This window comes from Camelina sativa, chromosome 13 (assembly GCF_030686135.1).
Source record: "Camelina sativa cultivar CO46 ecotype springtype chromosome 13, ASM3068613v1".
Taxonomy (NCBI): Eukaryota; Viridiplantae; Streptophyta; class Magnoliopsida; order Brassicales; family Brassicaceae; genus Camelina; species Camelina sativa.
In genome coordinates this window covers 5,734,352-5,749,398 of record NC_141892.1, presented here as the reverse complement: position 1 = coordinate 5,749,398, position 15,047 = coordinate 5,734,352, and the positions used below count along the sequence as shown (strand labels likewise).

The following is a 15,047-nucleotide window of genomic DNA, read 5'->3' as shown; positions in this document are numbered from 1 at the left end:
ATACAATTAAGTCATTAATAAGACATTGAGTCATTAGTTTTGAAGAGAAAACTATTATTTGGTCATTTGTTTTTGTGAAAATTATCCAGGATAACCTACTTTTTATAAGAAATAGCTACGATAACCCACCTAATTTTTTATTCCCTAGATAACTCACTTTTTATGTCAAGATTATTATAATTCCAAACCTACCCTTATAAAATAATTCTTACTAAAAACATAACATTATTGATTTGTTTAGTTATTTTTTTTTCATTTCCACATATATACATATATATACGAATTGTTTAATAATTGGACTAATGGGCCTTTAAAATTTAATATAGCCTAATTGGGCTTTTAAATGTGGAAAACAGAATTTAAAAAATAACTTAGAGAGTAGAGAATATGACACCAAAAAAAAAAAAAAAAAAAACGAAACAAAAAAATAAAACATTTGCGCCGTCGTTTGTGTCACCGGCTTCTCAACTCACCGACAACTGAAATTTTCTGTTCAATTCTCATTCTTTGCCTGATTGTTCTCCATTGGTAAGGTAAACAGTGGTTGTATTACAAAGATTATACGATTAAGCTTTATGATTGTACTTTTATCTACAACTACCTCCAATTTTTAATTCCCTTCGACAAACTTTGATTAATTATTTACTGTATAAGTAAAACTTTTTGTGAGATTGTTGAATTTGATGGAATAACTAGTTATAACATAAGACTTCTGATCAAACTATTTTTTTTTTTCTTTCGACTGTGTAACATCGTGCCAATTTTTTGTTTGTTTGTTAAGTTGTGTTTCTCTTTCTGTAATTTTTCGATCAACAGCAGATTCGTATTATACATTCCAAGAAGCTTGCAGCCGAGATTTTTGACGAAACGGAACAACATGGACGAACAGTTGCTAAGCCATGTTGATTGATATTTCTCTTTTTCGGTTATCTGCTACCTGTTATTGATTTATATTTGTTCTCTGGCTTATGTTGGAACTAGCAAGAGTAAAAGGAAAACAGATTCAGTTTACAAGATATTATATTATATTATATTGTTTTATTTTAGAACCTCGTATACATGCATGCACAAAAATATTTTAAAACAGCTTTTAGATATTTTGCTTTCTTGCACAACATGCTACCCCATCTCATACTTTCGCTTTTCTGTTATCTGCCCGTTGTTATTCATTTTGGGAGGATGAACACAGGATACATACAACAACAACGCTAAAGCTTAAAGGAATGAATCAATAACAAAATTCACAGAATCAGTAACATGCTAATTCAGTTTAACCAATTTAGCGACAGTCACAAAAACTTTAACAACATGCGTATTCAAATCCTATATTCAAAAGTCAACATCATATATTAAAGAAAAATCTGGCTAACGTATTATAGCAAAGATAATAATAATCAAATGGTAGTGCAAATTGCACGATTGTGTCATGCGGTCTTACATTCTGAACATGTATGGTGCTTGCGCAACTTCTGGGGTGATGGCTCTTCAGACAATTTCCTTTTTTTAAGTGGTGGTTGTTTACCCATCGCCTTTTCAAGTGCAGAAAGGTATCTTGACTTTTTTGGTCTACCTGTACCACGTCTTTTTCTTGGTGGAAGACATCTTGTATTTGTTATATCTAGAGGAGACTCCAACTCAATATCATCTGGATTAATAGACTCAACATATGCATAGTACAAATATTTTTTGGTGTAGTAAGGATGTACAAGTGTTTCTTCAGATAGATTTTGTCTCTTCGTAGCAGCAGCAAGAGCATGTTCACATGGAATCTTATCAATATCGTAAACGCGACAAGTGCAACACATCTATAACAAGTGAGAAAAATGAGTTTTAGCATATTAACACAAAACATTATATGAATAGAAAATTAAAAATGTACCTGTCGTAGATCAACGACACAACCAAGTTCACCGCCAGTGACATGGCTACGATGTGCATCAATGTGTTGCACATAAAGAGTATTGGCAATATCACTTCTTTTTTTCAAAATCTTTTCAACTTTAGGTGTGAAAAGAGTTGGTAGAGACATTGCGCGTTCCCGACGTCTCATAAACCACTTTGAAATCAACTTTCTCAACTCTTCTAACAAGCAAGCGATAGGATATCCACGCGCGTTTAAAAGAACTTTATTTATAGACTCGGCAATGTTGCTTGTCAATATGCCATACATGTTTCCTGGAAAATTTGCTCGAGACCATAGACGCACATCACGTTGTCCAAATACATCGCATGATCAGGCTTTTCAATTCGAATCTCGTTAAATATCGTAGTGAACTCTGAAACCCTATACGCTTTTATGGCTTTTCTAACCAAGATCAATGTACTGCTCTCTTTGTACTTCTTCAGAAGATTTTGATAGAGATGATAAGTACATATTCCCCTATGAGCTAGTGGGAACACCTTCCTAATCGTTTTACCAATGGATTTGTGTCGATTAGAAATAATAACTAGCTCATGATGGTCGGGGCATATTTTACGTAACTGAGTTAGAAACCATTCCCCTGAAACATCAGTCTCAGAATCTACAATTCCGAAAGCTATGGGGAATATCTTACCATTTCCATCCTGCCCAACAGCTACAAGCAAAACACCCAAGAACTTTCCTTTCAAATGAGTACCATCCACCACAATCACATTTCTTATAAACTGAAAACCATTGATACATGCACCAAATGCAATGAACAAGAACTTAAATTTGTCTTCTTCATCACATTCAAGTTTGGTAATTGTACCTGGATTTGCTGCTTTAATCCTATGCAGAAAAGTAGGCAAATCTGCATACCCACTCTCCCATGTACCTTGTACCATCTCACGTGCATGCACTAATGCTTTGTATGTCTTCCAATAATCAATCTCAATACCGTACATTGCTTTCATCACATCCATGATGTGCATAGGTCTTATTCTTACACCAATTTTTCCAAATTTTGCCAAATACAACTCTCCAAAACATTTTGATGTTGCTTGTCGATGACGAGAACACCTTTTCGTCACAGGACATGTATGAATATCTATGTACTTGCGTACCTTAAATTGAGAAGATCTTCTAATTGTTGATGCGCGGATCCTCCAAGAACAACCAGGAACATAACATTTCAGCACTAGCAAGGTTTTTGTCGACTTGATGGTTGTATAATCAAAATTCTGAAAAATTGTGATCATATGCAACTTAAATTGCAAATCTGCCTTACTACCATATATTTTCCCAATCCTAATACGCTCAAGAGTTTGTGAAGTAGTGTCAAGACCTTCTACACCTCGAATCATTTGCTTCTCAATTTTTCCACTAAAAAACATATCATCAATTGAAAAAGTCTCATCTCCACCACAACCAACAAGTATACCACTTTGGACCTCTTCTTCACTAACATTGTATTGTAAACAACTTTCGACTTCCTCTTCACCAAATCCATCAAGAGTTCCGTCTTTTTTCCTCATCTACATAATATCCATCAAGAGTTCCACTTTTTTCCTCATCTATACAATATCCATCAAGCGTTCCACTTTTTTCCTCATCTTCACCACCCTCATCAATGGTGCCACTTGTTTCATCAATGTTATTATCCTGTAAAATAAGAGTATTTGATTAGTAAAGTGAATCAAAAGATTATGGAGTATAAAAAAAATGCAAAGATTTTACCAAAAATGTGTAGACTTTAAGCAAAGTCTATGAGTTTCCGCTGACTAATTATAAGTCTGTCAAATATATTTTTGAAGTCTGCCAAAAATACATAGACTTTAAGCATAGTTTATGAGTTTCCGCAGACTAATTATAACTCTGTCAAATATATTTTTGAAGTCTGCCAAAAATACATAGACTTTATGCAAAGTCTATGAATCTTAGCAGACTAACTATAAGTCTAATTTTTTTTTAATCTGCTAAAAATGCGAAGACTTTACCGAAGTCTATAAATCTCCGCAGACTAACTATAAGTCTGATATTTTTTTTAATCTGCCAAAAATGCGAAGATTTTACCGAAGTTTATAAATCTCCGTAGACTAACTATAAGTCTGACAAATATTTTTTTTTAATCTGCCAAAAATGCGAAGACTTTACCGAAGTTTATGAATCTCCGCAGACTAACTATAAGTCTAACAAATATATTTTTGCAGTCTGCCAAAGAGACGTAGACTTTATGCAAAATCTATGAATCTCCGCAGACTAACTATAAGTCTCACAAAAATATTTTTGAAATCTGCCAAAATGCAAAGACTTTACCGAAGTCTATAAATCTACACAGACTAACTATAAGTCTAACAAATATATTTTTGAAGTCTGCAATAAATGCATAACTTAATGCAAAGTCTATGAATTTTCGCAGACTAATTATAAGTCTAACAAATATATTTTTGAAGTCTATCAAAAATGCATAGACTTTACCGAAGTCTACCAAAAATGCCAAAACTTTACCAAAGTCTATCAAAACTCGCAGACTAACTATAAGTCTAAGAAACATATTTTTGAAGTCTATTAAAAAAGCGTAGACTTTACCGAAGTCTATGAAACTCCGCAGACTTTACACAAGTTCGTTTTCACGAAGTCTACCAAAACATGGCAGACTAATTAGACTTTTCATATTCCACATCAATAAGAAATCTAAAAGAAGAGTTACCTCCATCTCCATGATAGTTGAATACTGGAGATAAATGGTGCAATTTTGTTTGTTAATCACCATTAGTTGTATTTAAACATCCTACAAACAAAAAGCTTATTAATAAAAAGAAACTTGTACAATATGAAATATAAAACTGAATCATAATCAATCTAATTTGTAATACAAACAAAAAATAACTTACAGTTTCCACTTCAATGATTTTCAAATTGTCAGATTTAAGAAGTCAAAGATATTAGATTAACCAGTGCTTTTGATAGACTTATTATTGTAGAAGATAAACAGTAGCTTTGAAGATGGTTGGTAGGTTGAAGATGAGTGACTAACGATTCATTTTTAAAAAAAAATATTTTCTTTTTCATTTAATTCTCTTATTAAATTATTTCCTTTATTATTTCTAAATTTAAATTTTCGTTTTACTAATATTTCCATTTTTAGATTTTGTTTTCAAATTATATTCTGAACATTTAATATTTAATTTTATGTGAGATTTTTACAATATTTATATAGTTAAGAAGGAAAATGAATAATATGTGGAAGAATAATATGGTAAAATTGTGCTCTACAAATCTTTTAAAATCTAGATAGGTTATTTTGGTTGTTTCTAATAAATTATAGGTTATTATAGCAAAACTCCCTTTTAAACTCGCTTCGAATAACCGTTGCAAAAGAACAAAAACGAATATACAGTACCACAGAATTCCACAAAAACCGACGTAGTTTCACGTTAATGGTCGACCAAATGCTTTAATTTCTTCTTAATCGACTTACACTTCATGCTAGTACTATTTAAACTTTATTATTCCCTTAATTAAATTCATCTCTCTACAAATCCATTAAATCTGTCCATTAAAAATGGCAAGGAACGGAATGAGAGACCTCGTAACTCAGGCAGGATGCAAATCATTAACTAAAAGCTAAAGCATCATCTTATTAATTAATATCTCTTCAAAAAAAGGTCACGTGAGTCACGAGTCTCGAGCGGCAGGCATCTACTCTTTCGGTTAAAAAAAAATTATTTATCAGTTTGTGATAAGAATTCGCTTTATATCTTTGCATCTAAAGCATTTTCCAGCCCCCACATATATTGAATGTGCCAATGATGTTTCTAATGTAATGTGAACCCGTCGATTATTTCTACAGTAGTATATAGAGGTTAATTAATAGCTAGTTTAATGTTGATTCGATTTCGATTCTCTCCTTTACGTAATGTGGTGGCGTAAATCAAAAGCCAATCCTTCCTTACGTACCAGTTACTTTACCATACATTTGGTTCCGAAATAAACTTTTATATCAATCGCATGCTGTTCTGTTCATATCTCTATTTAAATTTGGAACTGTGATCTTTGATGCGTATGAATGTAAAAAATAGTTCTCTCCTTTTATAAAATAAAATAAAATATGTATATGTATAGTTTACTTTTTATTTACCGTTAGAATGGAATATAACGTCCCAAAAAGTAAAAATCAATGGTTTGAGATTTATGAAAATTTTTGAAGAGTTCAACAAAATTTTATAAAGTGAATAAGTGAAGGATTGTTAAAGATTGCTAGTGAGTTTTGTTGATTAGTTTTCTAAAATCTTGTAAAGTCCTCCAAATAATCTCTGTATTTTTACGATACTTTCCATGATTTTATTTTGTAAATAAAGTATCTAAAATCATGAACCAATAACATAATAATTGAACTCATTAACAATCCTAGATTCTTTTGTTTTAACTGAATAAAAGTCTGAATCCAATAACCCAAATTTGTTAAAATTTTAAATGACTTTTTACAAATCACAAACTAATAACACTAAACTTTAACAGAGTTTAACAAAATTTTGATCTAATAACAACAGATTCTACATAACATTTAAAATATTTAAAACTCTATTCAAATCTCAAACCAATAAACCACACTAAAAGAATGTTGTTTTTGTTAGAGGTCATGAAGATAAAATGATTGGTAAAAATAATTAGGATATCATCCATCGTCACATTTATAATGAACTTATATGTAATGAACTAATGATCGATCAATGTTGTTCCATTTCTTCTCGTATTTGTTTTCTGGAATATCATAAGTAAGGCTCAAGACATTTTGTAGCTTGAACTCTCGGTTTCGCATATTGGTCTGACCTCTGACGTCTAGACTGATCATACATCGCTCTTACAGTGGTAGTGACAATAGTAAATGACTAATTGACTTGATGTTATTTGTACTGCAAGAAAACATGCTAGAAACATTATATTCCGGCAAATTCCCAACACGATTAAATTTGTCGGAATCTATAAGATGGATTCATGCCATACGAATCGGTTTTAGAGTTTGACGCGTGGTTTCCTCTTTTAGGTTAGCTAAATAAACCTTCATGGTAACGAGTCTATGAATTCTATCCAAGTCCAACATTTCCTCTACCTCGTGGAAATCATCTTTAACATCCTTCCCATTTGTAGGTTTAGCCGGAGCAATTCTTAGCTATGTGACCAAAGCAATGTATAAATCTTGGATTTTAGGTGGTAAACTCTTTATGATGCATATTTCTTCTTTTTCTTTAAAAAAGTTTTTGAGAAAAACAAAAGAGTGATACATTCGTGTCATTCAGGCCGAAAATGCGGCATGAAAATATATGTTATGACCGTTTTATTTGAGAAGAAAACAATTTTGTAGTCCATCAAATGCAAACTAAATGTGTGTTTGCCTACATTGAAAGAAAATAAAGTGAGTAATTTGTCAGTTTTTAATTTGCCTTTGTAATACTAAAATATGTAACCTATAAAAATATACCAAATTATATTATTGGAAAATATTTCCTACTTTCTTTTATGTTTTATTAATCATTACATTTTTCAAAATATGTCTCCAAAATGACTACCTTTATTTTCCAAAATATCTTAGTAAAAATTGAAAATATTAAACAGATATATAGAAACTTTTACTGATCTAGTATAAACATAATTTATTAGGTAATGAAAATGTTCAAATAATAATAAAATTGGCAAAAAAATATAAATAATAGCAGAATATTTAAAAATTGCATATTTTAATAAAAATCAATTAAAATAAATCCAAAAAATCTCTTAAACATCTTATTTATATAAAGGGGTATTAATAAAGTACAAAGTTTAGGATAAAAATACATGAAGTTAAATAAATAAAAGGAATAGTAAAAAAAAAAAAAAAACAAATCTACAAAAAAAAGTACACGTGGCAGTATCAACGCTAGATGCTGATGAAGAGAACAGCAACTACAAAAAGCGCACAGGGTCTTCTTCTTTCTTCTTTCTTCTTCAAAGCTCCCCTCCGACTCAAAAAAAAAAACCCAAATATCTGAGAATCAAAAGCTATTTCCCCGATCAATCAAGGTCAGCATTTTCTATATACATTTCAACTGTCCCTATCTCTCTCTCTCTCTCTCTCTCTCTCTCTCTCCCCAGTCGCGTTCTCTAGTCCAGTGGTGGTTGGTTGTTGAAATTTCTGCCGATCAACGAGCTTTTGCTCCGTTGCTAATTCGTAGAGTTTTCCTTTTTCTTTCTATACCCTCGATTTCCCCAACTTATCTTGCGGATTTTATTTCGATTTTTTTTTTTTTTTTTTAATTTATTATGTAGTTCGTTCGTGTTTTGATTATAAAATAAAAATAATGCATGCAGCTGGGTTTTTTTTTAAATTTGTTTGGTTGGGTGTGTTGTGTATGTAGCTGGAGTGGAAGAAAGGGAAAGTGAACCCATTCGTGAGGGTAATAAAATCGAGGTTAAGGCCAAAACCGATGAATGTAGTCAACGATCGTGATGGTTCCTCCCGTATTCTTTTGACCGACCCTGCCGGATCTACTGCTGAGGTCTTTTTTTTTTTTTTTTCACTCCTTTCCTTTTGTTTCTTTTTGGTCTCCGTACCGTAACAAAAAAAATGTGATTTTGATCAAACCCTTAAGGAAAGGTGGTAACTTTGACTAGATTGATGGAGATTATATGATGAGATATCTCTAAGTGATTAGTATTTTGAGCTTACATGTTGATGTTTTTCACTTATTAGAGTAGAAAGGGTTTAGCTTGATGGACTCTCAGTAAAAACAACGAATCTGCTAATTTTACTTGGGTTTGTTGGAAACTCTTTTAAGAGGTTGGTTGTATACTTACATATGTTTTTGGGGCTGGATATGGTTTCAGGTGCTTCTCTATGGAGGACAAGTTGTTTCTTGGAGAAATGAAAGGAGAGAGCAGTTGCTTTATATGAGCACCAAGGTATTCCATTTTGTATAATTGAAGTATACTGATGACTCCATTTTTCTTCTTAGCCTGTTTCTTTTTTTTCGAGCATGTATCAGATCATTTGTAAATTGTGCTTTTAGAGTAGTTGAGTACGGAACAGCTGCCCAATTGAAGAAGTTTCAACTTCCGTTAACAATGTTTTGTGTTCATATAGGCGCAATGGAAACCACCCAAGGCCATCAGGGGAGGTTTACCTCTCTGCTTTCCACAGGTTAGAAAGCAGCTTTCAGATCATTTTAAGATATACTGGTTAATGTGTTGCTTAGACTTATTGTGCCGCCTTCATCAACCATGTTTTGTCTTCTTTGAAGTTTGGAAATCTTGGTCCACTTGAGCGACATGGATTTGCCCGTGGCAGATTTTGGTCTTTTGATAATGATCCGCCACCTCTGCCTCCTGCTAACCAGCAATCAACTGTTGATTTAGTATTGAAGTCTAATGAAGATGATCTAAAGATATGGCCTCATTGGTTTGTACAGTTGATATCTCTCTTGCTTCATTTCATTTCAATGTCATCATCTCTTGACTCGATTTTTTCTCTGACTACTTTGTTTCAGCTTTGAACTTCGTGTTCGCATATCTATCAGTCCTGGAAAACTTACTATCATCCCGCGTGTGAGGAACACTGACGCAAAATAATTCTCCTTTACGTTTGCACTTCGCAACTACTTGTATGTATCCGACATAAGGTATGTATGTTGTGTGGTTGTTTCGGCACTTCTGTCAGCTCCTCTGTTTCTCTGTGTTGTCATTTCAATCATCATCATGATCAAAGCTATTGTTGGGAAGATGCTTTACAGAGTTTCTTTAAAACACCTTTTTTGCTAAGTAAACATCACTTGGCATACAATTTGTAGTGAAGTTCGGATTGAGGGTCTGGAAACACTTGATTATCTGGACAACTTGATGCGTAGAGAAAGATTCACGGAGCAGGCAGATGCAATTACCTTTGACGGCGAGGTAATCTGACGCACACGAGTGCCTTTTCCCGCTTAAACTTCTCTCTACGAGCATAACTTAATGTATCATCAGTAAACCCTGTAGGTTGATAGAGTGTATTTGAACACACCGACAAAGATTGCCATCATAGATCATGAGAGAAAGAGAACTATCGAGTTGCGAAAGGAAGGCATGCCAAATGCAGGTGCGTAAGAATTTGTTTCTGCCCTTGAATCAATAAGCGAACAAAAATGTGAAGTTTGTTTCTTTTTTGGGTATGAGCAGTAGTGTGGAACCCTTGGGAGAAGAAGGCCAAGAGTATTGCAGATATGGGAGATGAGGATTACACAACGATGCTGTGTGTAGATTCTGGTGCTATGAAAACCCCAATTGTGTTGAAGCCACATGAAGAGTGGAAAGGGAGACAAGAACTCTCTATCGTCTCCTCTAGCTACTGCAGCGGTCAGCTCGATCCACGCAAGGTTCTTTATGGGGATCACTGATATCATAATTACTTATATAATATGCATGAAAGCATACTTGGGAAACATCATTAGTCTTATATTTGTAATTGTTGTCATGGATAAAGCTATGATGCCCAAACCAATCTGATATATGATATGATTCGTTTGGAGCTATTGCTTTTTCTGAGTTTCTGGCTGTGACATACAGAAAGATAGGCAAATGTAGTAATTTGTAACGTTGCCTTCTGTGTATGGTTCACCCGGAAACATCAGTCTTATAATATTGAATCGTCTCCTTTATGAACAATTTGTCTTCTGACCGACTTGTGTGTGACAGTCGACAGCTCTTCTTCCGCATTTTTGAATAAGCGATTAAAACTATATCAGCCGATGAAACCTTTGCTCTCGCCACTCACTCAATCACATTTCTACTCATTCGTGACTGATTTAATATTCAAATTGTTCTTGATTTTGGTAATTTTCCTATCAGACTTTGAAAAATTAAGGGTAAAGAAAAACAAGGATTCCTCAAAACAGTATGGGCCTATTATAGAAAAAGAACGCTTGCAGATTCTTAATCTCCCAACAAAGCCCACGTAAAACATTGATTAGGTGAAAAAGATTATCGCCGTTGCCGGGGATCGAACCCGGGTCACCCGCGTGACAGGCGGGAATACTTACCACTATACTACAACGACTTTTTTGATAGAATCAGTACATAGACAGAGATATAACAATAATACACGCCATAATCAAAGACTTTTACGACAAAAAACAAGAAAAGATTATCACGTATTATAATTTTTTTTACCTATACATATAAATAATTCCAACAATGTTTTTAAAATATATAGCACTGAAGCATTAATTTATTATGATGAAAAAAGTGAACTGATTGATATAAAAACAATTTGTACATCATAAAAAAAATGGGCTGATCCTAAAAAGTGCGATATTATGTACATAATTTATTCTCCTAATTTGTTAGTCTTTTTGGGAACAATTTGTAGCTAGAAGATATCTCTTGCTATAAAGCATAGATCAACATTTTCACCAAAAATTATAATATAATAATAAAAGTTATTGTTATAGTTGTTTTAAAAAGTTATTATATTTGAAATAATATTTATTTTTTAATATATCTTTTAATTAAATATTTTATATTGTTTATCTTTTTACTATTGTATTTTCATCCTTATTTTGTAAATTATTTTAAAGTATTAATTATTATATTCTAATTATGAGCAAGTAAAATTTATTATTTTATTAACCACATAATTTTAGTTTTATCTATCCGCAAATATAGAACATTAAACACACATTTTTCAACATTGATTAAGTAATATGTCTTCGTTTCTAAAATTTCAAATCACAATATATACATAAAAAAAAATTATATATTTATTTATCATATGTATTTTATGATACCTCAAAAAAAATTGTAAATGAAATTAAAGAAAGATTATAGAAGAATCAGAATTTAATATCTTTTAAATAATAATTTGAATACTTAGATATAAAATTTTATTTTTAAAAATTCTGAACGGTTTATAATTTTTAAAAATTAATAATTTTGTCCATAATTAATTAGAGAAAGAATTTTTTTTAAACTAATATTTATTTCAAATATTTTGTTAGTCTTGTATTTAAATTAAATTTTTATACTTACTAAAAATTAAACATTAACATTTGAAACCAATGGCATGATAATGTAATTTTTTATATTTGATAAGGTTAATTTTATAATTGTACTTCCCAATTAATATGGTAAGATGTAATGATTAAAATGAATCTATAGTGGATAAGAATTGATAAATTTACCTGGCACAGGTTGGAATCGTCTGGAAATATACTTTTGGCTATATTAATGCAAGTCATTAATAGTCACGGTCACTTCCTGAAATAACTACTACAAATTTTTTTTTTTTTACAAACCAGTGAAACGACAAAACAAAAAGGGTAAAAACTAAATATTTAAAAAGAACTAAGTTTAAGTTATTATCTGGCTTGGTGATCAAGGTAGTATGGCCCTACTACAAAAAAAAATCCATATTATTTACGAATTCCCATTGGGCTCGACTTCGGAAGCTATCCACTGCTTCGGAGTTAAACACAAACCTTACAAATCCTCGCGTTCGTAACCGAACCAAACTCTAGTCAAGCTAAGTCAACACTAGCCTGACCTTAGCTAGTTGTGTTCTTGAGAAGCTTTCATCGAAGCTTAGGTTCGGGACTTCTATTTCCCGCTCATGGAACACACGTATATTCTTCTTCTCTCTCTCTAGGCTCTTTTATTTGTCTCTCTGCTCACTTCGGTCTACTTTTTTACTTAGCCTAGTGGAGAAACGTTTTCTCTCTCTCTCTCTATCTCTCTCTCTCTCTCTCTCTCTTCTTTCTTCGGCCGTGTTCTTTCGTAGCTTAGTTCATGGAGAGGTAAGCTTAGAAACCAATACGTTAAGATCTGGTTAGACTCCTGATTCGATATATTGAATTGATTCAGTTAAACCCTTTGCCCGATTCCGATGATTCCATACGTTTCTGATATACCCATCGTTGTTTTGTTGATTGCTAAAACCCATAAAGGTCTCATCTTTGTTCTAAAGTCTCGAAAAGACTTGGTTTTTTTTTTGTTTATGGTCATATTATAAAGTTAGTATTTTAGCATTTTAACTATACCTAATAAAAACCATAGTTTGAGTTTTTATTCTCATAATTATTTTTTATTCTCATAATAAAAAAAAAAACTATCCATCAACATTTACCCCAAAAAAGATTTTTTTTCTTTAATTTTTAGAAATTCACAAAATCTAAACAATTTACTTCTTTTTTTATACCAAAAAAAAAAAAAAAAAAAAAAAAAACAAGAATATATCTATAGCAAGCCAAGAACTTAAAACACATGTAACTATTGTTATTCATAGCCTAAGAATATAGAGAAGAAACTTTAAGTAATTATTCTTGAAATCTCTCAGTCTCTCTCTGTTTTTCGATGAAACGCCTGAATCTAAATATCATAAACATGTCTCTTTTTTCTGGAACCTTCTATATGTGGTTTTTGCTCTTGTCACTAAAACTATGAAAACCTTACACATGCAGAGCTTGGATTGTGGATGGTCCATGGATCGCAAGGAATGTAAAGAATGCGCCTGTGTCTTCAGCTTTGCATATTAAAGAGTGTGGAGCTTCTATCAACTGCCCTAACTGCTCCTACAGCGTAGACAACAGCAATGTAAAGAACAATTTACAACACCGGTAACTGAAAAAATTAAGCTTATGGTCTTGTTGCTTATCTGGATGGATTTTTTTTTCTTATTTTGGTTGGTCAGGTACTGGCTCCTTGGCCAGGCCTTCCTAAAGGTGTGAAATTTGAGCCAACCGATGAAGAAGCGATTGAGCATTTGGAAGCTAAGTGTGGTATTGATGGCTTGAAACCACATCTTCTTATCCAAGACTTTATACGTTCAGTCACTCAAGATGTTGGTATCAACTACACTCACCCTCAAAACCTTCCAGGTAATAATAAGATCAATCTTCCGTTGGTTTGATGTTTCTAAATGTGAACTTTGAGTAATCAATCACCACTCATCAAAATGTTTGTAGGTGTGAATAAGGATGGAACTAGTGTCTTCTTCTTTAACAAGACGGCACATGCATATCAAAATGGGCAGAGAAAGAGGAGAAGGGTTACACCAACTAATTTGACGGATGAATCGGTCCGCTGGCACAAGACTGGTCAAACCAAACCGGTGATAATCAATGGAGTCCAGAAAGGATGCAAGAAGATCATGGTGCTTTACAAGAGCGCGAGAAAGGGATTAAAACCTGAGAAGTCTAATTGGGTTTTGCACCAGTACCACTTGGGAACAGAAGAAGGCGAGATTGGGGAATTTGTTGTCTCTAAGATCACATATCAGCAACAAAAGCAAACGGAGAAAACTATCGTTGAGAGTGAGGGTTCTGAGGTTCGAGGTGGCCCAAGCACACCAAAAACTACTACTCCTACGCAAGCTAGACCTGTGATTTCTGTTGATGAGGATAAAATCACTTATGAATCATTTGCTGAGGTTAGTTCCTTTCTCAGCAGCTAGCCAGTATCATTGACGTTCTTCATGCGTTACTGCGTTAGTAAACTTATAGCTATATATGTTGTCTGGTAAAATCAGCGACTGGAGGACATTCAAGAAGCTTCTTTTGGTTCGACATCAGACAAAAGAGCTCAAGTGGCAGGAAATAATGTGAGTGTTACTGACGATAACTTGGTGTCCAAGAAAATTGAAGCGTCGTCGTCCCTTGTAACGAAGAGCCCTAATCATCATGGGAATGTTGACATCGGATCTGGAAACTTTTCAGTTTCAGAATTGGAGAATGCAGAATTAGGGACTCTCCCTGATTTGCTTTCCGTGAGAACCTAAAACACACCCACTTTATATTTAGGAAAACATTGAGTGTCCTGTTGAAACTAAGATCTTTTGCTGATTTTGCAGTTAGCTTCTGCGGACAGCTTATTGAATTGGTTGGAATTGTTTTGAAGCTTAAGACAAAGAGATTGCGTTTTCTTGCATTTTCCCTGATAAACGACAAGAAAACACAAGAAGAAAGGCAGAAGCAGGAATGAATGTAAATATATAAATAGTAGCCAGTAAAGTAAGTTCTATCGGCATTGGCTTCTGTTTCTGTCATCGGAGACGCCAACTAATTTGTTTTCCTCACATTTTGTCGACTCCTTTCTAATTCTTAGTTATTACAAACCATTTGATCTTCCTCGCAACTCATTC

The 15,047-nt window shown here is 33.0% G+C and overlaps 2 protein-coding genes, 1 non-coding gene and 1 pseudogene across 4 annotated transcripts; 2 read left to right on the top strand and 2 right to left on the bottom strand.

The window, feature by feature from the left end:
• Positions 1 to 2,154: 2,154 nt before the first annotated feature.
• Positions 2,155 to 3,438, bottom strand: LOC104737991 (uncharacterized). The gene has a single exon (XM_010458231.2). The coding sequence runs from the start codon at positions 3,436 to 3,438 to the stop codon at positions 2,155 to 2,157; it is 1,284 nt and encodes a 427-aa protein (XP_010456533.2).
• Positions 3,439 to 4,042: 604 nt separating this feature from the next.
• Positions 4,043 to 14,801, top strand: LOC104735467 (SUPPRESSOR OF GAMMA RESPONSE 1-like). The gene is made up of 6 exons (XM_087480435.1): positions 4,043 to 4,061; positions 13,371 to 13,501; positions 13,599 to 13,785; positions 13,873 to 14,336; positions 14,436 to 14,672; positions 14,757 to 14,801. The coding sequence occupies exons 1-6, from the start codon at positions 4,043 to 4,045 to the stop codon at positions 14,799 to 14,801; spliced, it is 1,083 nt and encodes a 360-aa protein (XP_087336561.1).
• On the top strand, positions 7,823 to 10,579 carry LOC104735468 (putative glucose-6-phosphate 1-epimerase; annotated as a pseudogene). Its single transcript, XR_015577597.1, has 8 exons — positions 7,823 to 7,963; positions 8,299 to 8,439; positions 8,768 to 8,842; positions 9,024 to 9,080; positions 9,181 to 9,558; positions 9,727 to 9,829; positions 9,914 to 10,013; positions 10,094 to 10,579. The product of XR_015577597.1 is annotated as a putative glucose-6-phosphate 1-epimerase (transcript).
• TRNAD-GUC (transfer RNA aspartic acid (anticodon GUC)) lies at positions 10,899 to 10,970 on the bottom strand. The gene has a single exon. It is a non-coding gene; the product is annotated as a tRNA-Asp (tRNA).
• Positions 14,802 to 15,047: the final 246 nt, after the last annotated feature.